Source organism: Diaphorina citri, unplaced genomic scaffold, assembly GCF_000475195.1.
Source record: "Diaphorina citri unplaced genomic scaffold, Diaci psyllid genome assembly version 1.1 scaffold1380, whole genome shotgun sequence".
Classification (NCBI taxonomy): domain Eukaryota; kingdom Metazoa; phylum Arthropoda; class Insecta; order Hemiptera; family Psyllidae; genus Diaphorina; species Diaphorina citri.
In genome coordinates, this window is record NW_007378806.1 from 52,136 (window position 1) to 78,029 (window position 25,894).

The 25,894-nt window shown below is 39.3% G+C and overlaps 3 protein-coding genes across 3 annotated transcripts; all 3 read left to right on the forward strand.

Moving 5' to 3' along the window:
• Positions 1–3,120: 3,120 nt before the first annotated feature.
• Positions 3,121–18,931, forward strand: LOC103515606. The gene is made up of 16 exons (XM_026828242.1): positions 3,121–3,498; positions 3,964–4,128; positions 4,479–4,652; positions 4,745–4,945; positions 5,639–5,740; positions 6,174–6,287; positions 7,272–7,541; positions 8,420–8,529; positions 9,439–9,567; positions 10,495–10,613; positions 11,217–11,382; positions 13,213–13,366; positions 14,323–14,832; positions 17,283–17,400; positions 18,141–18,271; positions 18,816–18,931. Exons 1-16 carry the CDS (start codon positions 3,417–3,419, stop codon positions 18,929–18,931), a joined length of 2,661 nt encoding a protein of 886 aa, XP_026684043.1. The 5' UTR covers positions 3,121–3,416.
• Positions 12,539–14,965, forward strand: LOC103515605 (conglutin beta 5-like). Its single transcript, XM_008480540.3, has 2 exons — positions 12,539–13,366; positions 14,323–14,965. The coding sequence occupies exons 1-2, from the start codon at positions 13,126–13,128 to the stop codon at positions 14,868–14,870; spliced, it is 789 nt and encodes a 262-aa protein (XP_008478762.1). The 5' UTR covers positions 12,539–13,125; the 3' UTR covers positions 14,871–14,965.
• A 5,561-nt stretch (positions 18,932–24,492) lies between the features above and the next one.
• On the forward strand, positions 24,493–25,543 carry LOC103515607. Its single transcript, XM_008480542.2, has one exon. The coding sequence runs from the start codon at positions 24,561–24,563 to the stop codon at positions 25,389–25,391; it is 831 nt and encodes a 276-aa protein (XP_008478764.1). The 5' UTR covers positions 24,493–24,560; the 3' UTR covers positions 25,392–25,543.
• The last annotated feature ends 351 nt before the right edge of the window (positions 25,544–25,894 follow it).

Consider the following 25,894-nt stretch of genomic DNA (forward strand, 5'->3'; position numbering starts at 1 on the left):
ATCAGATCCAGGGGGAGCTGGGAGGCGGGAAATAGAGGGGGGGATGCTGAGAGGAAATAGAGTGGGGGGGGGAATCCCGAGAAGAACACATTTGAAGGAAGCGGGAGATGAAATTAAAAGACGTATTTCGGGAAGGAATTGCGGGAAAGGAATGTGATTGTCTCCGCTGACGCCATCACCACCATGACCAAAATAGACGATCAATCTTGGGCCAGCCATTCAGTATCAGGTAGACCTACCAGGTACGCCTGACCAGGTGCGCCTGAAAGGTCTACCTGATAGTGAATGGTTGGCCCACAACCATATTTAGGAACAAAAAATATCACTCTCAAGTCAGATGTCTGGAATTGATGTTTCTGAGCAACTTGAGAGCCAGTATTTTGTTCTTATGTTTGGGTGTGAGAGTTTTTCATTCCTGAGATTGATTTTTTACCTGTATATGTGTGACAAAAGTGTTTAGTGTATCAATGAAAATGGCTCTTTACTCAAATCCTTGATTACCAAATGCCGATCGATCAAATTTTTCGTCCCACTTTTGGGCTTCTCTCTCCCCACCCTTTTCCGGATGTACTTTAACCCCTTTTATGTCCCTGGACGAGTTGGACTATTTTTAACATATCTGGTGTAGACAGTATTTTTCTGTATTTATCCATCGTTGGCATAGTTAGCAGACAGTATTTTTTCCTGTATTTATTTGTCGTCAATGGTTGGCATACTGCTTGAGAATTTTTGTTCAAAAAAATCCAACTAGATACTCTTTGAAAAGTGACATTGTTTCTGTTGGTTTATTTATTATACATATATCTTTTACTATTTATTTATTGTAAATAAAATCCAAGTGTCTGTGTGTAAATTGTTTGTAATTGCAAATAAAACAACCGATACCTTATTTATTAAGTTATTTATTTGATACTTTTGACAAGTTTTTATTTCCTTCTTTCATTGAATAGACCTCGAAAGCAGGGCTAGATTTCCCGTCGGGAAATATAGTAGGGGATACTCGGTGTAAGAATCTTGGTTTTAGATTCCAGGCGAGGAAGTCTAATACAATTCTCAAAAGGGTATCTTGGAGTTTTCCTTCCAAGTTCACGGTAGAATTTTTGTCCTTTTCTGTAGGCCAGAATTTGGAGCATCCCCCCCCCCCTCGTACATCACTGGGAAATACTTTCAAAATCATGTTGTATGTTACTTATGCAGTAGCCCAAAGTGTCTCTACACCTAGGTCTATCTTAGGATCATCGGCCGTAGGTTCAATTCCCAACGAATATTATCCTGAACGGATAATATTCGTTCTCGGAACGGCTCGCTTTCTCCTGGATGTCTTCCTTCGATTTCGGGACGATTAGACCTTAGCAAGCAGTTACAGGTCCCTCCATCAAACCTCTCAAAAAATCATTCTCTGTCACCAAGCAAAATTCCATGCTGGAAATTCCAATTCAGCCAGACGCACATCAAAACTTCCTCCAACAACATCAATTTTACCCACGTCACCTCGGAAAATCCAAATTAAATCAGCAATCTTCTGGAATAACACTCAAATTCCCTCATCATATGGAATATCGAAAAGATTGAAAAGCTAAACAAGACCCAAATTTAATCAATAACCTTCTGAAATAACGCTCAAATTTCCTCATCATATGGAATAGAATGTAAGGTTGAAAAGATTGAAAGCTAACCAAGACTTCCAATCTATTGGCATAAAATCATGCCTGATGAGGGAGACCCTGACAAAGGCCCTACACAGCCTGAGGGCCGGAAACTGAACCAGTATCTGGCCACTGTCATTGGTAAGATGAAAAGGCGGTCTGTGAAAGGAGTCAAAGGTCTCTTTAGGTAGAAACACACTACCATCACGTCACTTTACAGTACGTGGTGGGATAGTAGTGTGTTGGTGTGTTTCTACCATTAGAAGCCTTTTTATGATTTCTAATACAGTCCTTTTGTGGAGGATTTTCACTGTTCTGAGGTTTGAAAGTTTTCAGAAAGTTCATATTAACAAAACTAACGTGATGTAGGCGAGACGAGACGAGAAATGTCTTGTGTCAAGTCTCGAGAAACATCGATACTAGACGGGAAATATCACCAAGCAAAATTCCATGCTGGAAATTCCAATTCAGCCAGACGCACATCAAAACTTCCTCCAACAACATCAATTTTACCCACGTCACCTCGTAAAATCCAAATTAAATCAGCAATCTTCTGGAATAACGATCCATATCTATGAGACCAGTGTTATGTCTGCTGTGTAACCTAGCAGGAGTAACTCAGGCTCTGAACTAAGATATCCTTTTATGTCCCTGGACGAGTTGGACTATTTTTAACATATCTGGTGTAGACAGTATTTTTCTGTATTTATCCATCGTTGGCATAGTTAGTAGACAGTATTTTTTCCTGTATTTACCTATTTGTCGTCAATGTTTGGCATACTGCTTGAGAATTTTTGTTCAAAACAATCCAACTAGATACTCTTTGAAAAGTGACATTGTTTCTGTTGGTTTATTTATTATACATATATCTTTTACTATTTATTTATTGTAAATAAAATCCAAGTGTCTGTGTGTAAATTGTTTGTAATTGCAAATAAAACAACCGATACCTTATTTATTAAGTTATTTATTTGATACTTTTGACAAGTTTTTATTTCCTTCTTTCATTGAATAGACCTCGAAAGCAGGGCTAGATTTCCCGTCGGGAAATATAGTAGGGGATACTCGGTGTAAGAATCTTGGTTTTAGATTCCAGGCGAGGAAGTCTAATACAATTCTCAAAAGGGTATCTTGGAGTTTTCCTTCCAAGTTCACGGTAGAATTTTTGTCCTTTTCTGTAGGCCAGAATTTGGAGCATCCCCCCCCCCCTCGTACATCACTGGGAAATACTTTCAAAATCATGTTGTATGTTACTTATGCAGTAGCCCAAAGTGTCTCTACACCTAGGTCTATCTTAGGATCATCGGCCGTAGGTTCAATTCCCAACGAATATTATCCTGAACGGATAATATTCGTTCTCGGAACGGCTCGCTTTCTCCTGGATGTCTTCCTTCGATTTCGGGACGATTAGACCTTAGCAAGCAGTTACAGGTCCCTCCATCAAACCTCTCAAAAAATCATTCTCTGTCACCAAGCAAAATTCCATGCTGGAAATTCCAATTCAGCCAGACGCACATCAAAACTTCCTCCAACAACATCAATTTTACCCACGTCACCTCGGAAAATCCAAATTAAATCAGCAATCTTCTGGAATAACACTCAAATTCCCTCATCATATGGAATATCGAAAAGATTGAAAAGCTAAACAAGACCCAAATTTAATCAATAACCTTCTGAAATAACGCTCAAATTTCCTCATCATATGGAATAGAATGTAAGGTTGAAAAGATTGAAAGCTAACCAAGACTTCCAATCTATTGGCATAAAATCATGCCTGATGAGGGAGACCCTGACAAAGGCCCTACACAGCCTGAGGGCCGGAAACTGAACCAGTATCTGGCCACTGTCATTGGTAAGATGAAAAGGCGGTCTGTGAAAGGAGTCAAAGGTCTATTTAGGTAGAAACACACTACCATCACATCACTTTACAGTGCGTAGTGGGATAGTAGTGTGTTGGTGTGTTTCTACCATTAGAAGCCTTTTATGATTTCTAATAGTCCTTTTTTGGAGGATTTTCACTGTTCTGAGGTTTGAAAGTTTTCAGAAAGTTCATATTAACAAAAGTAACGTGATGTAGGCGAGACGAGACGAGAAATGTCTTGTGTCTAGTCTCGAGAAACATCGATACTAGACGGGAAATTTCTTGTCGTGCACCACTAACAATGGGACTGCAATCCCAAGGCAAAGGTAAGATTAGTATAGTATTCATCCATGGGTACTTTTTCCTTGGGCGCACTTGGATACAGGCATATTCTTCATGAGAATAATTCAAACTACCCGACTAGCGACTGACTGTCCGATTCGTTTCGCATTCCAGTGGCTTTCGGTCCGTTTTGCGTCGGAACAGGTCTGGCATGGACGTCTCCAGTGTTGCCAATGCTAACCGAACCCCCCTCCGTTATTGGAACTGTTGTCAGCTCTGGGGAGGCGTCCCTCATTGGGGCCCTGATGCCGATCGGGGCCATATTTGGTGCCCCTGCAGGTGAGTTTTATAATTTAGGGTAAGTGTACCAACTATTCCTTATCCTATAGCAGAGATTTCCAACTTCCGTGTGTATGCGGGCCACATGCTACATAGGTAGGTAATTCGTGGGCCACATACACAGGTTAGGAGGCTTTTCTTGAAGGGGTGGGGGTGGATGCTCCAAATTTTCATCCACCCCATAGTAAAAGATCTAAAATAAAGCTCGATGAGGCCCACTCCAAAGCTTCGCGGGCCACAGAAATGGTCTGGCGGACCGCTAGTTGAAAATCATTGTACTATAGGGAGGAAAGTAATTTTTATGGGGTTTCTAGATTGAAAAAATATATCCCTCCCTCATCTTCCCACAGGTACTTTTGCGGACAAGTTCGGGCGTAAGCCAGTCATCCTCGCCTTCTGCTTTCCGTACATTCTCAGTTGGCTCCTCATATTGTTTGCCCAGAACATTTACATGCTGTTTGTGGCCCGATTTATAGCGGGTGTGGGCACTGGAGGCGCGGGCCACAGAAATGGTCTGGCGGACCGCTAGTTGAAAATCATTGTACTATAGGGAGGAAAGTAATTTTTATGGGGTTTCTAGATTAAAAAAATATATCCCTCCCTCATCTTCCCACAGGTCCTTTTGCGGACAAGTTCGGCCGTAAGCCTGTCATCCTCGCCTTCTGCTTTCCGTACATTCTCAGTTGGCTCCTCATATTGTTTGCCCAGAACATTTACATGCTGTTTGTGGCCCGATTTATAGCGGGTGTGGGCACTGGAGGGTTGTGCGCGATCATACCCATGTTCATTGGAGAGATTGCTGAGAGCTCTATCCGAGGTGAGGACTTGATAGAATAGAATAGAACAGAAGAAAATAGAATATAATAGAATATCCCTCATTTATACTGCTAGGTAGATCTATAAAGCTGTGCTGACAGCTCTATCTGAGGTAAGGGACTTGGTAGAGGGAACTGTAAAGGTAGAAACACACTACTTTCACGTTCCGTGAGCTCACTCGACGTGAGGGCAGTGAAGCGATCTTGAACGAAATCACCCTTGACACACTTTGAACCACATCTTTCTGACTCTTCATAAGATCACGTGACGTGATAGTAGTGTGTTTCTACTTTAACAAAGGATGTGTTATCGTCCCGAAATCGAAGAGAGAAGAAAGACAGGATAGGAGAAAGCCAGCCGTTCCGAGAACAAACCTTAATCTGTTTAGGATAAAGTTCGCACAGGATCGGTTGGGATCGAAACAGCGACATTGCGCTTACCTTCAGACCCAGGTCTGACTGACTGATGGTCTGAGCGTACGCCGGCATCAGGCTATGGCGATCATCCATAGGCGTCGATCAATGGCGGATATCTCATTATTAAGCTGTGTCCACACACGGCCGTCCATCGACTGAACCATCCATGCTGCCGCGACAACATAGATTCACCTTCGAAAGACAACGCTCGATATCGATCGACGGCCTGTCGACTATGTTTAGACACTCCTTAACACTGTTTCTCTTTTTCCCCCCAGGTGCGCTCGGCTCATTCTTCCAGATGTTCCTCACACTTGGTGTTCTGTACGTGTATTGCCTAGGTCTCAGCACCTACACAGTCATTGCGATCGGCTGTCTGGTTATACCCATACTATCATTATGTTTGTAATTCTGTATGTAATTTCCATGTAAAATAAGCAAACGTACATTTGTACAAAATAAATGCTTTTATTTATTTATTTATTTATTTGATACATCAAACGGGTTCTTGCCCTTTACTAACTATGCTACAATAATTCCCTATCTAGACCTAGCAAACTTATACCTATCAAAAAAAAAAAAAAAAATCAGAATTATTGAATTGAATTGAATAAAATTGAATTGAATTACGGTCTCTTCTCCTGGGTATCCTAGGGTACTGAGTCTTAGTAATAATAAGGTTTTATTCAATTTCTACAAAAGATCTGTATGTTCCTATTATAAGTGCATATCTGAATTTTTCAGGAACATTTTTTGCTTCTTATATTATCTCATGATCTGTTCATTTCTCTCTCTTTTTTTCCTTCTTTTTCTTCTTACCCATACTGCTGTTTATCCTCCTATTCCTTATTGTTCCCGAGACTCCGATCTTCCTTATGAAATCGGGAAAGCCGGAGAAAGCCGAGGTGTCACTGAGATATTACCGAGGTGATTAGTTGCATTTAGCCAGACTGGTTAGCTTGGTTCGTAGCGCGTCTGCCTTGTAAGCGCTAGGCTGCGGGTTCGATTCCCGCCTGGGGCGGATTTTATCCTGAAGGGATAAGGTTCGTCCTCGGAACGGCTGACTTTCTCCTAACCTATCCTTCTTCTCTCTTTGGTTTCGGGACAATAAGACCTTATCAGTTACAGTTCCTACTATCAAACCACTACAAAAAAAAGTTGCATTTATGTTTTCATCCAACAGCAAGCTTCCCGTTCAAATTACTCTTATACACTAAAAGCCCAATCCGAGGCTTAGGTGTAGGGGCAAACAGCCCTAAAGGATGCGTTCAGCTTCTACGAAAAATCCCGTTCAAATTGAGTGGAAGTAAAAGATTAGGTCTACATTCACTGAGATCTCCTATTTGTTCCTTATGTTCCTTAAACAGTCCTATGAACTCAGTTCACCTGAACTCCTGTCCTGCCTTGGAAGCCAGCAATGACATTGTAGGTAAATATTGGGAAGCCAGAGGTAAAATGACCTAGTAGTCAAATAACCCGACATTTGCAAACAACAACAACATTCACTGAGAGACCAAACTAGGATGATGGAAGCCTAATCGAGGGACTGGGTTCCGGAACTATAAAACAAATATGTATCAATATAATTAAAACATTCCTCCCCCTAAATCAGGGGGACAAAGCCTCCTAAACTTGTGACACTGTCCCTACACCTCATTCTTCCACGTGCATCCCGATATTTTTTCTATGCTGTTTCTGCTGAACCTTGGGCCAGTCACTCACTATCAGGTAGACCTGACAGGTACACCTGATCAGGTTCGCCTATCAGTTTTACCTGAAAGTGTGCTCATCAGGTATCAAGTAGACCTGACAGGCGGAAATGATCAGGTGTACCTGCCAGATCTACCTGATAGTGAGTGGCTGGCCTTAGTGCAGGACAGGGACTTCATTCACGACATCCTTTCCCCTCAGGAGCTCAATACGACGTTGCCACGGAACTCGCCGCTATTCAGAAGGAAATCGACGCCGCCTCCGAGAAAAAGGCCACCTTTTCCGACCTCTTCTCTTCTCGAGCCAACCTCCGCGGCCTTATAGTCTCCCTAGGGCTCATGATATTCCAGCAGTTCTCTGGTGTCAACACAGTCATCTTCTATTCCAACGATATCTTCAAGTCCGCGGGCAGTACGTTGGACCCGAGTATTAGCGCGATAATAGTGGGTGTAGTCCAGTGTATTGTCACTGGACTGTCCGTAACAAGAATATGAAGAAGATAAAGCGGTAGATTATGAAGAGATGGAGGGGAACGGGGAGGAAAGAGAAACAGTGGAAGATTATGGGAACGGCAGAATGGAAGATTATGGAAAAGATAGAGGGGAAGAAAGAAGAGAAGATTATGGGAGAGATAGAATGGGAGATTATAGCAAAGAAAGAGAGGAAGATTATGGGAAAGATAGAATGAAAGATTATGGAAAATATAGAGAGAATGAAGGAGAGGCTGAAAGATTTCTGGGGCCAGACTATGGTGCCTCGAATGATTTCCTACATCGAGATATGGAAAAATAAGAAGTGTAGAGTTGTTACGTACACAAAGGAAAAGAAGAAAAGGTCAAATAATGTAGAAGAGTGAAGAGAGGAAGAAGGTGTGTACATTGTTTGTAATTGCAAATAAAACAACCGATACCTTATTTATTAAGTTATTTATTTGATACTTTTGACAAGTTTTTATTTTCTTCTTTCATTCAATAGACCTCGAAAGCAGGGCTGGATTTACCGTCGGGAAATATAGTAGGGGATACTCGGTGTAAGAATCTTGGTTTTAGATTCCAGATGAGGAAGTCTAATACAATTCTCAAAAGGGTATCTTGGAGTTTTCCTTCCAAGCTCACCGTAGAATTTTTGTCCTTTTCTGTAGGCCAGAATTGGGAGCATCCCCCCTCCCTCGTACATCACTGGTAAATACTTTCAAAATCATGTTGTATGTTACTTATGCAGTAGCCCAAAGTGTCTCTACACCTAGGTCTATCTTAGGATCATCGGCCGTGGGTTCTCGGGACGGCTCGCTTTCTCCTGGATGTCTTCCTTCGATTTCGGGACGATTAGACCTTAGCAAGCAGTTGCATGACTGTCCGTGGTCCTAGTGGATAAGGCGGGAAGGCGACTGCTCCTTCTGCTGTCAGTAATTATTATGGGGTTGTGTCTGGGCGTCCTTGGCTTCTACTTCTTCCTGAAGGTTAGATTTCATGGCGTAGCTCCTTGCACGCTGGAGACCCGGGTTCCCGGTGGGATAAAAAAAAAATGATCTTTTTTCGAGTACGCAAAGGAAAAAGCTAATATTTTAAAATGTTCATGCAAATGATTGATTCCGTGAAAGGCTGTTGCGCCGGGGCGCACTCAGCCTTGTGAGGAAAATGAGTCTTCTTCGTCTTCTTCTTTTGCTTCCCGAGTACAGACGGGGTCAGTGTTTTTCGTCAGCCTCCCAATCAGCTCTAACTAGGGTTTACTCACAAATTTTACGAGCGGATGCCCTTCACACTCAACCTTTGCTGTTTCTTTAGGAAGGGAAATTCAGGCTGGCATCCTCCCTGTTTAAAGTCTCCCAGCCAAACTAACCTTCAAAGTTGTGATATAATAACATAAAGTAACGACAATGGAGGAGTTGCAATTGGGAAAATATTATTAATAAAAGGTCGATTCCTACGTAAAATGTTGTGAAAAATCCAAATCTGAGGTCAAAACTCCGAAAAAGTAACTTTAAAAGGTCGAAAATTCAATTTTTAATTGCTGTTCTAATGAAAAAGTTCAAATAGTTGTGACGTCAGATTTCACGTCAAAATGCGCAGAAACGCTTGCGCACAAACAAACGAAGTGGAAGTCTTGAATTATGACGCCATCACCTACGGGAGCGTATGCCGTGACGTCAAACTTCACGATTTACCGGTATTTTTTTAATCGATTTATCTCGGTACCTAGAAGTCGTAGAAGAAAAAAAAAATTCAGTTCTTCCTTATTTTTCCTGCTCAATGACTTTGAAACATCACCCAAGTAAGCACACTCCCTATTTAACGTCCCCCAGCCAGACACCTTCAAAGTTGTGATATAATAACACAAAGTAACGACAATTATCTACTTCTTCCCCCAGAACTCCGGTTCGGATGTGTCCAGCATCGCGTTCCTGCCCCTCATATCCGTGATTATGTTCATCGTCATGTTCAGTCTAGGCTTTGGTCCTATCCCTTGGATGATGGTAGGCGAGCTGTTCGCGGCCGAGGTAATTGTAATTTATTTATTTAAATTGAATATAATACAGGTTGGTTGGTTAGTTGGTTGGTTTCAAATGCTAGAAATTGACTACTATGTCATTTTTTTCTTGGTAGATCTCATCATTTCCAACAAGGTTCTGTGGGTCATTTTCTTAACTTCGGCTTCGTTTCCGAGAATTCACCTTGTTATGTCCGATTTTTACGTTACAAAACACGCGGTTTTTGTCCGAAGAAATTTTGGAGCACAGATCTCCATCTTTCAGGAAAACTTGCGCATTATTCAAGGATCAGAATGAGACCTTGTTCGCCTTTTTGACTCACGTCCTTTCCGGAGAAATAACCACTTGACTACCTGTAAAACAAACTTGTTTTGTTTTGTAACCTAAAAATCGAACATTACAAGGTAAATCTTTTTCGAACTTGAAAAAAACCTAAACTTTGGAAATCGGAGATCAGGTCGATTCGGATCAAATTTTGTACTCTGGCTCGTGGTTTTAACAAAAAAAAGTTTATCGATTAAAGTGAAAAGGTTATGACCTAAAAGCTGACACAAGGTCTGCATTTTTTGAAAAGGTGGTTTTTTGGACATTTCTCGGAAACGAAGCCCAAGTTAAGAAAATGACCCACAGAACCTTATTGGAAATGTTGAGATCTACCTACCCTGAGCCGTTGTCAGTGTTTTTCTGGCGCACCCTGTATTTAGCTCTTATATCCAGGTTTTTGGCTCAAAAATGAAGGGCCCAGAAAATTTTCTCTTATATCCAGGTGTGGCGTATGGTACAGGTGGGCCAATAAATGGTACGTTTTTTAGGTGGGCGAATAAATGGTACACTTACCCTACAAAGGCTAGCTGAGTATTACAAGCCTACAACGTGTTGAGTCATTCATGCTGGGGATTACTAATTATAATTCCGTACACTCATAGCTCCCATAAGTCACGTGGTGAAATAACAAACATGTATGCTATGACTAAAATCCGGGGTGCAAAATCATGGGGCTCAGGGGCGTTCATAGAGAACCGGCCCCTGGGCCAGGGCCCTAAGAAAGCCTCAAAGTGAGCCCCAAATATGATCGAATGGAGCAGTTGCAAATCGGAAAATAATATTAGTAAAAGGTCGATTCCTACGTAAAAAGTTGTGAAAAAAATCCGCCCCGGGCGGGAATCGAACCCGCGGCCTAGCGCTTACAAGGCAGACGCACTACCAACTAAGCTAACTAGGCTGGCAGAGATAGACTTTGGATTTCAGAATCTAAAAGCGAATCAGACATCTCCACCAATGCGAAAAGTGAAATGGGCATCTCCACTGATTTTTCGTTTGTGGCATATTGCATACTCAAATAGTTTCACGGCTTTCATTAGTCTCTTCTGAGGATGAGGAAGAATGGAGGAGTTGTAAATGGGTAAAAATTATTTTAATGAATGGTCAATTCCTACGTAAAAGGTAGTGAAAAATCCAAATCTGAGGTCAAATCTCCGAAAAAGTAACTTTAAAAGGTCGAAAATTCAATTGGTATTATTGAGATATTGGGAAAATCCTACAATGCTGCAGTGAGCACCAAAGTTGTGACATAATAACACAAAGAAACTGCATTTGCATTGCATTACATTTAGGTATTGATATAATTTTGTTAAATAAAGTTCCTCAGGTTCTTCAAGTGGTTCTTTCTATTCTTCAGGCACCACCAAACTCCTAGTTGGTACCCAGGACGGCTTCATCACAGTATGGGCTGGCAGCAGCCTTCTCAAACATGCTGATGTCCCTATAGACTCCTCTCATCGGAAAACATTCGTTAAAGAAATTCGATTGCCACGGGCCAAAGAGGTAATTCTTATTAATGGAACTTGTGACGTCAGATTTCACGTCGAACTGCGCAGAAACGCTTGCGCACAAACAAACGAAGCGGGAGTCATGAATTATCACGTCATCGCCTACGGGAGCGTATGCCGTGACGTCAAACTTCACGATTTACCGGTATTTTTTAAATCGATTTATCTCGGTATCTAGAAGTCGTAGAAGAAAAAGAAAAATTCCGTTGGTCCTCATTTTTCCTCCTCTATGACTTTGAAACATCACCCAAGTAAGCGCAACTGAAGAATTCCACTATCGATTCAATGTAAGTACCTAAGTCAACCTCTAGTTAGCTTGGCGGGTAGCACGTCTGCCTAGCACTAGGCCGATGGTTTGATTCTCGCCCTGGGCGGATCTTATCCTAAAGAGATAAGGTTCGTTCTCGGAACGGCTGACTTTCTCCTATCTTGTCTTCCTGTTCGCTTCGATTTCGGGACGATAAGACTTTAGCAGCTCAAGATTGTTCCCTCTACCAAACGCCCAAGTTTTTTCTAAGCTTTCTTTTTATTTTATACATATTATCAATCAATCAATCAATTTTATTTGTACAAATATACAATTGTATGTGGTACAATGTTAAGACTACGAAATTTTATATAAAAAAGCCTATGTATGAAAACTTGGGGTGAAAATTTCTAAAGTACCTAGTTAATGTTCTTTGCCGTGGTCTATTGTCAGACTGTCAGACATTACAATCTGAGAAACCTTTCTCGAGAGAGCGTCGTGCTATGTATGTGCAAACCTTCGAACCCGGTTTGAAACATCACCCAAGCAAGCGCAACTGATCTATTGAGATTCGACATTCAACAAAGAAAATTTGGTGAGCTTTCGATAATACTCAGATTCCCATCATCAGACCAAAAATCGCGAGAGAGTTGTTTTTAAACTGTTTAGTCTGCAAGCGCCAGAGTTGAAAACTTCGTCTTGAAGTACAAAATTACATAAACTATGTATATACTTACGTACTTACCCTACCTGCCATTCTTCAATTGAACCTCCCATTTATTAAGTCCAAACTATGACGTCATTACTGACTTGAACTATTGTGACGTCACATCATGATGTGAGCTAACTTCACATCAGAAACAGGACCAGGTTTACCTGATTGCCAAGAGGTGATAAAAAAAAAAAAAACAAAAACAAAAGTCAGTGGTACATTAGTAATAGACGAAATATAAATATTTCCCATGTGAAAATTTAATTGTTCTAAACTAGGTACAATAGCTTCAAATTAATACCGAAAAACTGTCCTATTGTTTCATTACAAACTTTCAATTCATCTTTTGTTAAGTCATTCTGATGAAACCTACCTCAATAAATAAATTCAGAGTGATAAAATTTAAAGGAAGCTAAAAGACGTGATTAAATTTAGAAAACCCATAACCTTGGTGTTTTGTTGGGTCAACTTCCAGTGTGGAGCAGTAGGTAATTCTATAAAATGAGATCGAGAAGTTTAAAACTTTTTTTCCCAACAATGAATTCCTAGAAACTTTACAAAAAATATTATGACAGTAGGTACCTTTCAATTTGCTATGCTGCAACAGCTCATTTCTCATTTGGAAAGTAGGTACCTATTTGTCTTGAGAGCTTGATCCTCAAGTTTCTGTCTGGTACAGCAGGTCGATCTAACTGATACAACCCCATTTTGAGTGGAAAATACCAAATTTAACTCTTACCAGCCCGGACATTATTTAACCCTTTCGCGACTCGCGGGCCATGTTAGACCTTCCCTGTGCCCTGGTCACCTACTCGTGCGTCTTCGTACTTCTCCTTCGTGAATCCTCGTGCGAAATCCCCGAAGAGGACTGGAACGAGTTAACCTACGTCCTCCTGACCTTGAAGTGTATCTATAAGAAGTTATCGTATTATGTCAAGCACAAGCCGTGCCTGACCACGCCCATGCCTGTTGAGAAACTCAGGCGCGTGTCACAGGCGTCGATACGGTATAAAAATATCGGTGAGTATAATGTGTCGCGCTCAACGTGTTGTCGAACGCAAGTTCTTATATGTGAAGATCTTATCATCATAAAGTGAAGATCTTATCATGAAATCGAAGAGAAAAGGACACTGTATGAATAGGAGAAAGCCAGACGTTCCCAGAACAAACCTTTTCTGTTTAGAATAAAGTCCGCCCGGGCGAGAATCGAACCCGCAACCTAGCGCTTACAAGTAGTTACACCCCAAGCTAACTAGACTGGCAAAATATCCCTTTACAGTAGGGAGTAGGGATTGACTGTCGTGTCACAGGCGTCGATACGGTATAAAAATATCGGTGAGTATAATGTGTCGCGCTCAACGTGTTGTCGAACGCAAGTTCTTATATGTAGATAAGGTCTCACTTTCGCATTATTGATGTCCTCCAGCCCTTAATACTAGGTAGTTAGGTAAGATGGGTATTATTGAAAGCCCCCCTAGGCACTTTGAAAGCGGCCCTGGAACTTCTTGATTTACAAAGATTTTTTAAAAGAGGTTTGATAGAGGGAACTGTAAAAGCGAAGATCTTATCGTCATGAAATCGAAGAGAAAAGGACACTGTATGAATAAGAGAAAGCCAGACGTTCCCAGAACAAACCTTTTCGGTTTAGAATAAAGTCCGCCCGGGCGAGAATCGAACCCGCAACCTAGCGCTTACAAGTTACACCCCAAGCTAACTAGACTGGCAAAATATCCCTTTACAGTAGGGCATTGACTGTTACCTACTGTAAACATCGTTATGCTGCAAATGTAAATTTGTATGAACGCCGTAAAACACTCAAGATATGCAATATGCAAAGCATTTAAGACAACGGATAATGTTAAAGGCTGGCTCTATCTCCTATCCTGTCCTGCTTCTCTCTTGGATTTCGGAACGATAAAAACTCTAAAAAAACATCTTAAAGAAAAAATAAAAAATCGATTTCATTCCTGTTTCAGCCAAAAACTTCGGGTGTCCGCTGTGCAACCTCAGCTGTTCCGCCTTCATCGCTCTCTGGCGGCACATGCGAATGAAACACAACCTCAACATTGGTAGTTCCGTGCCACGCCGCGTTTACACGACACCAGCTAAGATAGAGGAGAACCCTGAACCCTTTGGACGCAGCCATAGGGAGGAAAACCCGGGAGAGAAACTAGAATATGATGAAGGAAGAAAACGAGAGTATGAAGAAGGAAGAAAACAAGAATATGAAGAAGATAAAGCGGTAGATTATGAAGAGATGGAGGGGAACGGGGAGGAAAGAGAAACAGTGGAAGATTATGGGAAGGGCAGAATGGAAGATTATGGAAAAGATAGAGGGGAAGAAAGAGGAGAAGATTATGGGAGAGATAGAATGGGAGATTATAGGAAAGAAAGAGAGGAAGATTATGGGAAAGATAGAATGAAAGATTATGGAAAATATAGAGAGAATGAAGGAGAGGCTGAAAGATTTCTGAGGCCAGACTATGGTGTCTCGAATGATTTCCTACATCGAGATATGGATTAATATAAAAATAAGAAGTGTAGAGGTGTTAAAAACTGACCATCGAAAATTTGACCCGATTACATTACTTTCCTTCCTATAGGATAAGAAAAGAAAACAAAGCAAAGGAAAGAGAGAAAAAAGAAGAGAAACCAAGAGAAGTGAAACCAGAGTAAGAAGAAGAAGAAGAAGAAGAAAAAGAAGGAGGAGGGGGAGGAGGAGGACGAGGAAAAAGAGGGAAAAATTAATAATTTTTTTTTTTTTTTTGAAGTTAAGCAAGGTTTATATACTTATTTGTAAACTTTACCTATGAAATATATAAGACCTTGTTTAGACTGCGGGAGTAAAGGGACTTTTCAGTCTCATTCTGGCAGGATAAACAAGGTATATTCTATTCTATTCTATTCTAAAAAGTGAAAAAGGAGAAGAGGAAGAAATAAAAAATTGGGTGTGTTGACTGTGTGTTATCCCCCACGTGATTTTGTAAAGGTGTGTGGGTATGAACAAAGGTGTGTTCCGGCGGAACATTTGATTTTTGACAAAAATACGGATTGTTCCGGGAAATAACGTACGGTTGGCAACCCTAGACGTTACCTATCCCGAAGTGATTGGGTGTGTCTGTAACACGTGACTTTTGCAAATTTCACAATGTAAAGAAAGAAGAAACATGATGTAAAGTACAGTAGAACCTCGATAATTTCAACTCCAAAACTCATTGGGTTTTTTCTATCTTTCAAAGGATATCCTATCTTATCAGAGGAAAAGATCATAGAAAGTGATTATTTCAACCTCGATCATTTCAACTACCCTCGGTCCCAATTAGTTGAAAATAATCGAGGTTCTACTGTAATATAATTTTTGCCACAGGGTTTAGTTTGAATTTGATCGCGTGACTTTTGACCCGAAGCAGACTGAAAGTAGGAGGTAGGTAGGTACTTTTGTAGGAGGAAAATAGGTAGCTACCTACCTATAATGTGAGTAGGGAATAGAAAGGTAAAATTGTATTGTAGATACACATTTTTTGTACCTAATAATAATAATAAAATTGCTGAAACTTTTGTTTGTTAGCTATTAGAAGGTCGATAAATTGGCTATTAGAAGGTCAAACTCAAAAGTTATCAAAAGTGATTTTTTTTTTAAGACGTTTGACAGAGGGAACTGTAACTACAAAGTTCGTGTCTCGTGCTTCAATGATAAATTGACCTTTTCCAAATATAATTGATGCCCCATGCCCTTCCTTACTGAAATGTTAGTCCACGCTCCACGCTTTATAAATTTTATGACCTCCGTAAATTTTATGACTTGACTTGAATTCGAACCACCAACCTTCAGGTTGGTGGTTCGTCTTTTCTTCATTGTCACACGAATCTTCACGAAGTCACGTCAGAATCTATCATCAGTAGGTACCTAACTACCTACATAAACATATTTTCAACAATCCGTTTTACACATAATTACGTAAAAGCCTTCACTGGTAGGATAAAATCCGCCCCGGGCGGGAATCGAACCCGCGGCCTAGCGCTTACAAGGCAAACGCACTACCAACTAAGCTAACTAGGCTGGTATCAAAGGTGAAAAAGAGAATTATTCTATTCAACAAAGTTCGTGTCTCGTGATGTCCCATGCCCTTCCTTACTGAAATGTTAGTCCACGCTTTATACTTAAACCTCCGTAAATTTTATGACTTGACTTGAATTCGAACCACCAACCTTCAGGTTGGTAGTTCGAATATGTGTTCTTCTTTTCTTCATCGTCACGGATCTTCACGAAGTCACGTCAGAATCTATCATCAGTACCTACCTACCTACCTAAACATATTTTCAACAATCCGTTTTACACATAATATTACGTAAAAGCCTTCACTGGTATGCCATAGTGTAAAGGTAGAAACACACTACTTTCACGTTCCGTGAGCTCACTCGACGTGAGGGCAGTGAAGCGATCTTGAACGAAATCACCCTTGAGACACTTTGAACTACATCTTTCTGACTCTTCATAAGCTCACGTTGCGTGATAGTAGTGTGTTTCTACTTTAACAAAGGATGTGTTATCGTCCCGAAATCGAAGAGAGAAGAAAGACAGGATAGGAGAAAGCCAGCCGTTCCGAGAACAAACCTTAATCTGTTTGGGATAAAGTTCGCACAGGATCGGTTGGGATCGAAACAGCGACAATGCGCTTACCTTCAGACCCAGGTCTGACTGACTGATGGTCTGAGCGTACGCCGGCATCAGGCTATGGCGATCATCCATAGGCGTCGATCAATGGCGGATATCTCATTATTAAGCTGTGTCCACACACGGCCGTCCATCGACTGAACCATCCATGCTGCCGCGACAACATAGATTCACCTTCGAAAGACACCGCTCGATATCGATCGACGGCCTGTCGACTATGTTTCGACACTCCTTAACACTGTTTCTCTTTTTCCCCCCCAGGTGCGCTCGGCTCATTCTTCCAGATGTTCCTCACACTTGGTGTCCTGTACGTGTATTGCCTAGGTCTCAGCACCTACACAGTCATTGCGATCGGCTGTCTGGTCATACCCATACTGCTGTTTATCCTAAAAAAAAAAAAAAAAAAAAAAAAAAAATCTCAAATTCCAATAGTCTTTGTGATCCCGCGAACAATTAGCCCTTTGATTATTCAAACTCTGGTATGTATTTAATTGCCTATAAATCAATAATTAACCCTTTGACTGTTCAAACTCTGGTATTTTAATGACAGATAAATAACAGATAACACAAAGAATGTTCAACGTCACGCGTGGTTAGAACCCGGATGGGTGACCAATGTTATTAAATACCACGTGGGACAGTGCGTGCTAAGTTTTCCTGGTCCCACTCAGGGTGGGTACTCTGGGTAGTGCCCACCATTTTAACATGTCAGGTGTTCAATAAAAGGCAGAGTCCCATTTTATTATGCCCACAGAGGCAGCACAGAGGTGATTTTTTTTACCACACTTGCTGCCACGGGCCACTTAAATGTATTTTCAAATGGTCATCTGAAAAAGAGCTTCTGAGTGATAATTTTTTTTTTTTAAAGTTGTGGAAAATCCAAATCTGAGGTCAAAACTCCGAAAAAGTAACTTTAAAAGGTCGAAAATTCAATTTTCAATTTTATTGCCGTTCTAATGAAAAAGTTCAAAGAGTTGTGACGTCAGATTTCACGTCAAAATGCGCAGAAGCGTTTGCGCACAAACAAACGAAGCGAGAGTCATGAATTATGACGTCATCGCCTACGGGAGCGTATGCCGTGACGTCAAATTTCACGATTTACCGATATTTTCACCTCAGCTGTTCCGCCTTCATCGCTCTCTGGCGGCACATGCGAATGAAACACAACCTCAACATTGGTAGTTCCGTGCCACGCCGCGTGTACACGACACCAGCTAAGATAGAGGAGAACCCTGAACCCTCTGGACGCAGCCATAGGGAGGAAAACCCGGGAGAGAAACTAGAATATGATGAAGGAAGAAAACGAGAGTATGAAGAAGGAAGAAAACAAGAATATTTCGAAATCGATTTATCTCGGTATCTAGAAGACGTAGAAGAAAAAGAAAAATTCAGTTGGTCCTCATTTTTCCTGCTCTATGACTTTAAAACATCACCCAAGTATTAAGCGCAACTGATCTATTGGAGTGGCCCTCTATTCTTCGTTAAGGTTAAGAGTCCTTAACCCTTCAAGTCTCCTGTACCCCCACCTATCCTCCAGTACCTACTGGTCAAAGCATACCTAATACACATTAATTCATGAAATATCTCAAGTTGGACCAACTTCAGTAACAACAGAGCTGTCGTTCTGAATTTCACAGAATATTCAGAATAATGAAACTACAATAATTTCATTGTACGAGTAGGTATATCTACCTACTTAGTAATTATGTAATTAATTATAGGTAATTCTAGGAAAACAGACGTCGCGTCGTGTAGGGATTTCCTCCAAAGAATTTTCTACATAAAGGTGAAAAGGTGTGAAAGGTACGGTGTGCTGTGTGGTGGGCACGGTGTTTACGTTCATGGTGGTGCCGGAGACCAAGGGCAAGACACTGGCGCAGATTCAGCGAGAGTTAGGTGGCGAGAAATAAATTGTCGCCCGAAGGCCACTTCTTGTAAAAAATCGTTCGTTCTTGTGAAAATAATATTTCTACCTAGGTATGATAAAAATAAAAAGACAATGGAGAATGGAGGAGATGCAATTGGGAAAATATTATTAAAAAAAGGTTGATACTTACGTAAAAAGCTCTATGACTTTGAAACATCACCCAAGCAAGCGCAACTGATCTATTGAGATTCGACATTCAACAAAGAAAATTTGGTGAGCTTTCGAGAATACTCAGATTCCCATCATCAGACCAAAAATCACGAGAGAGGTGTTTTTAAACTGTTTAGTCTGCAAGCGCCAGAGTTGAAAACTTCATCTTGAAGTACAAAATTACATAAACAATACTTACGTACTTATACCCTACCTGCCATTCTTCAATGGAAGCGACGAACATTATCCCATCAGGATAAAATCCGCCCCGGGCGGGAATCGAACCCGCAGCCTAGCGCTTACAAGGCAGACGCACTACCAACTCAGCTAACTAGGCTGACGCTTCTGAGTGAAATTTTTCTATTTGTTTCATTAGTGACCACTGGGGTAAAGGTCCTGTCTAGGTCTGATAACATTTTGACCTTGGAATACCTAACTCAAGGTCATTACGGGTTCGTAAACTCAACTAGGCAAAAAAAAGTATAGTTAAAAAATTAAATAAATTAAAATACCCAACATTCTGCCTAATATCATCATCATTATCAACCGTTTCTAGTCCATAGTTGAACAAAGGTCTCCGCCTAATATACCTAACTATATTTTTTTTCTTTTGATCAACGCCAAAAACACCGATAAAGATAATAACAGAAAGTACCTACGTAGGGTCTACACTACAAGAAATGGAGGTGTTGCAATTGGGAAAATATTATTAATAAAAGGTCGATTCCTACGTAAAAAGTTGTGGAAAATCCAAATCTGAGGTCAAAATTAATTCATGAAATATCTCAAGTGTGTAACTTCAGTAACAACGGAGCTGTAACAAATTGTTTAATTATTAAACAATCTCATTCTGAATTTCACAGAATATTCAGAATAATGAAACTACGATAATTTCATTGTACGAGTAGGTAGGTACCTACCTACTTAGTAATTACATATGTAATTAATTATAGGTAATTCTAGGAAAACAGACGTTGCGTCGTCGCGTCCTATAGGGATTTCCTCCAAAGAATTTTCTACATAAAGGTGAAAAGGTGTGAAATGTATCAGGTTTCCATTTAATACTCGCGTATAAGGGTTAATAATAATAATAGTGCTTATTTATACTGCTCGCATAGGACTGAAAAGTCCCTTTACTCGAGCAGTAGGCTACTACTTTATTGTGGTCAAATTCTCAAATTATATTGAGGATAAAATTCCATACCTCGGCTGGGATCGAACGCACGCCCTCCTGTTTACCAGACGAGCGCCTTGACCACTACACCACCGAGGTAGGTATAGCACGTAGAACGTATACCAGTCACCAGTTCTCGAGGGATGAAGTTAAGCAACGTTGTAAGTGATCTGTCGATAGGATATCAGAAAAACGTTCAAGAATGGATTAGGTAGGTACCTACCATTTTACTTGAGCAAACATCAAACAAATATCAACAAACATCGTTTTTCGATTGAAAATATTTCACAGTACTGGAGCTCTTGGTGAAGAAAAAGAAGAAGAAGAAAAGGAAAAAAAGAAGCAGAGTCTACACCAGCTGTCGATTTTCCATATAATATCCTTTGATTTTACCTTCTCAAGGTGTGTCCACAACTCCACACATAGTTGACGGCCGTCGATCGACTGTGTGGACACACCTTTAAAGGTAAATCTCTAGGTAAACTTTACATGAATTCCACAAGCGATATCGATCGACTTCGCTGTGTGGACGCAGCTTTAAGGTGTGATGAAAACTAGTTGTACTTTGTGTAGAAAATCTAGAAACCTAGAGCATATGCGTTGGCGTAGAGTTTTCTTTGGTTCGACCTGGTACCTGTTACGGGAAATAGATGTTTTTTTTTTTTAATTTCAGTAGGTAGCTGTATTTACACAATTTTCAGATCTTATAGGGCCGGTTCTACAGTCTTAGCCATGGCTTTATTTTTGAGAGAGGAAGTAGCAATGTGAAAAGTAGGCTGAGCCAGGGGCGATATATAGCACGTAGAATATACCAGTCACCAGTTCTCGAGGGATCAATAAAGTAAGGCAACGTTGTAAGTGATTTGTCGGCAGGATATCAGAAAAACGTTCAAGAATGGATTAGGTAGGTACCTACCATTGTACTTGAGCAAACATCAAACAAATATCATCAAACAAACATCGTTTTTCGATTGAAAATATTTCAACGGGTTACTTTCTGGTGTTCTCGTGTTGACCCAGCACCTAAATGGGAAGTATTATGTCTCTTCTCGCCCATCTGATGAGAGGCATACTACGGGATGGGCATGCTACGGCACAGACCACATGCGTCTAATGTAGCAGTTGTTCCATTGCTACAAAATAAAAACGGCGGTGGAACACTCATTAAAAGAAAAAAAAGAAAACAGTATTCAAGACACACACAGTTTAGGCGTCGTTTTGCGTCAAAGCATCTTTGCGAACTGGTAAGTAGCGTAATACAAGGGGTCTATCATGGATGGACCAAAAATAGGCCCCGTATCTCAGTTCTTGGGCGACGACAGAATTTCCAAGGTCGACGTCCCATTGTGTTTTAAATTCTGGTACCAAATTTCATCAAGAATCGGACCAAGGCCAATCGGGGAGTTATAGCTGAACAAGCATGCAAGAACAAACATGCAAACCAAATGCAAAACTGTTGAGTTAAAACGTAGACTTCACTATCGTTTGATCGATAAAGTTTCTACGTACAAGATAAACAAGACATTGTAAACCCGGGCATTAGAAAATCCACTCATTTTTCTCAAGAAGTCACAAGATAAGTGACGACTCAAGTACCTAAGTAGGGGAACATGGGGCAAAGTGGGACACCGAGGCAAAACGGAATCTTCAAATAACTTGTGAAAGAAAGTGCTGAGTCCTAATTCTAACTTCACTTCATTGAAAAGTTTTCCATTTTAAGGGATAATAATTTTTAATTATCTAATAAAAATACATTACTTTAAAGTCAATATTTAAGGGTATTTGAGTGAAATTTCGAGTGTATGGCCGCCATACACGCCCTACATGGACGCTACGCCACTGTATGAAAACAGTATAGATTTACATTAGATTTTTGTTTTAAAAAGCTATTGGTTTGTTTTTTATTTATTTATTTATTTTAGGTATTTTTAGGTATTTAAAAGGTTTTAATGTACTTTGTTTTTATAGGTTAGTTTTTAGTTTTGAAAGGTAGGGCAAATATTGTATCTTAGATAGTAAAGGGCCTGTCCCGTTTGTAATAGTAAATAAATAAAAAAAATAATAAAAAAAATCTATATTTACCTCCCTTATCCTATAATCTCGGTCTTGTGTCTTGTGCTATTTCTTTAGCAAGAGAAATTTCAGGATTTTCAGGCTGGTATCCTCCCTGTCTAAAGCCAGACTCTTTTCCTTATCCTATATATCATTTACTTTCCTTATGCTATAACCTTCTTCTTCTTCTTCTACTTCTTCTTCTTCTTCTTCTTCTTCTTCTTCTTCTTCTTCTTCTTCTTCTTCTTCTTCTTCTTCTTCTTCTTCTTCTTGTACTTCTTCTTCTTCTTCTTCTTCTTCTTCTTCTTCTTCTTCTTCTTCTTCTTCTTCTTCTTCTTCTTCTTCTTCTTCTTGCTCTTCTTCTTCTTCTTCTTCTTCTTCTTCTTCTTCTTCTTCTTCTTCTTCTTCTTCTTCTTCTTCTTCTTCTTCTTCCTCTTTCATTTTATCCTATAATATTCCCTTTTTCTTCTTCTTCTTCCTCGCCTTTTCTCGTGTTCAGAACCGCGCGGAGCGTCGGTCGTCGTCTGAACACGAAAGTACTGTATTCAAATGAGGACTCCATTATCACGAAGGGGTTCATTAGACCCCGTGTTCCCCTATTCTCTCCGAAGCTAGTGGAGTGACCATTACCTATAGTTATAAGTTATATCGTTTCTATTAGTTTCTTATCATTCATGTTGTAATATCGGTATCAAACTTATCATTCTATTTGCTATTTTGTCGACCGCCCGTTGCCTTGTGTCAAACTAGTCCGAGTGTGAACTTTTTCCCTCTTTTTTTTCGAACAATTGTTGTGAATTTTTCACACCTTTTGTGACTTTTTTATAGAAGCATTTTATTTTTCGAGGTAAATACGAAATCCCTTTCCCCCCCCCAATTTTTACACTTTTTTGTAGAACCAATTTCATAGTTTTAATAGGCATTTTCATACAATTTCCTTCAACTATTTTCACAGGGGTATTATACCATTTTTCACCTCCTTTTTTAGGAAACAATTTTTTAAACACCAAACTCAATTTCCTATATTTTTCTTTTTATCACCAATTTTCATTGTCGTTTTTTCCGATATACCTACCTACCAATTTTTACTTTTTACAACACCAGTTTTCACTTTTTACAACCCCAGTTTTCACTATCAATTTTTACTTTGTTCTTTCGTTCTATTCCTCTTTTTTTATTATTATTTTTTATAATTATTATTTTCTTACAGTACATAGAAATTTCGCAAACACCACAGGTGGTTTATTTACCTGATGTTGATGACGAGATGTACCTACGAGTATTAAATTTATTTTATTAGAGAATTCATGTTGAAAACAAAGGCATGATTTCCCACGTGTTTGGCGCGGTGCCAATTTCAAAGACTGAAAACACGAAAAATACTCGGTAAAACTACGGATTTGAAACAAAATCGTAGTAGGTCCTTAATTATTTCAAGTTGAAAAACGAAAAAAAAAAGGTATGACTTCTATTCCAAATCAAAAGTGTTTCCCAAATTGAAAAATTATTGACCAAATCTGATCGCATCAAAAATGGGTCGCCTCAAAACCCTCCTGATTCTCTTCAAATGCCTGGCCATTCTGACGGAACCCACAGTTACCACTCTGAGTCACACCGACAATATTAGTGGATGTGCCAAAAGAACATTGAAACAATTTTAATATAACAATGTGAATAGGTAGGTATCTCAACATGAGTATGAACACATGAGAATATAATTATGTTACAGCAGAACCAATTGAGACACAGGTGAGAGAGAGAGAGAGAAAATAGAGAGAGAGAGAGAGAGAGAGAGAGAGAGAATTGAATTTGAATTGAATATGTGATTTTTATTTTTCCAAAATTATGTACAATAAAAAGATCTCCTAAGATTCTGCAACCTTATTGGGAGATCGCTCTCTCAATATAAACTAAACTAATACATTACAATATTATTAGTTTAATAGATAAATAATAAAAATAAAATAAGATTACAGTGCATGAATATTTGAATGAGAAAATAGGTAATTCACGACTCGAACCTAGAGCCAACTTAATAATTTGCTGCTCCGAAATAATTCGAAATTTTTCTGAAAATTATCAAAATTGACGTTACTTTTGTTACTTTACTAGTACTTCTAGTACTTGTATTTGTCTTCGGTGTGATTATGGAATTTTTCTGAAAATTATCAAAATTGACGTTACTTTTGTTACTTTACTAGTACTTCTAGTACTTGTATTTGTCTTCGGTGTGATTATGCCAAGATCCAAAGGTAGTCAGAGTACGGAGAGTGTGAAAACTGCTACAAGAGCGACAAAAACGAAACAAGTAGTCGTCATGTCAAGCAGTGAGTCGGAACCAGAAGAAGATAGCGGATATAACAAGTTGGAGAAGACCATGAAAAAGTTGTTTCTTGATTTCAAAAAGGAGATGAAAAGAGATATGAAGGATTTCGAGGAAAGTTTGAATTTCAATAACGGAAAGCTGGATGATATTATACAGAAGATGATTTCATTCCAAAATGCAATGAGTAATATGGCCGAGAAGCAAGAGAAACTGGAAACGGAAAACAAATTGCTCAAGTTAAAAGTTCAAGAACTAGAATGTAACATGGAAGAGTTACAACAATACACGAGGAACAGGAATATTCAGATTGATGGCATACCGAAAAAGAATGATGAAAAACTGAAAGAAATTGTACAGACAATTGGAAGTAAGATTGATGTTAATATAAAAGAGAGTGACATAGATGCCATACATAGAATACCAACAAGATCAACAACTAATCCGGAACCGATAGTTGTACAATTTGTTACTCGACAGATGAAAGAAACAATGATGGTGAAGGCAAAGACTACAAGAATATCAACAAATGATATCAATACGCAATACCCAAATAAGCCTGTATACATCAATGATCATTTAACAAAGTACAGAAAGCAAATCATGTTTGAGGCGAGAAGATTGAAGAATGAAAAGAATTACAAGTTTCTTTGGAGTAGAAATGGGAAAATATTCATCAGAAAAGATGAAAATAGTGTTGTCATCAATTTGAATAATCTAGATGATTTGAAAAAAATTGTCTAGGGACAATTTTAGATAGTTCAAGTTCAATTGTTAATTTCAAGAAGATAAAATTTTAAACATACCTATTTTATGAATCTAGAAGATATTGATGATTTGAATTTAAATTTTGAAACTAAAGTTTATGAAAATGTTGAAGATTGGAAAACGTTAGAAATGAGAGACAATCAATATAATATGAATATATTACATGTGAATATAAGAACTATATCACAACAAAAATTGGATTTATTAAATGTTTATTTCCATGATATATTGAAGAAGATATGAATATATTACATGTGAATATAAGAACTATATCACAACAAAAATTGGATTTATTAAATGTTTATTTCCATGATATATTGAAGAAAATTGATATATTAGTCATTACAGAATTTAATTGCAAGGAAGAAGAAATGTATCATTATATAATACAAAATTTTAGTTTAATGACATTTTGTAGACAAAAAAGGAAAGGAGGAGGAATTGCTGTTTACATAAAAAAAAAGTTAAAAGTGAAGAAA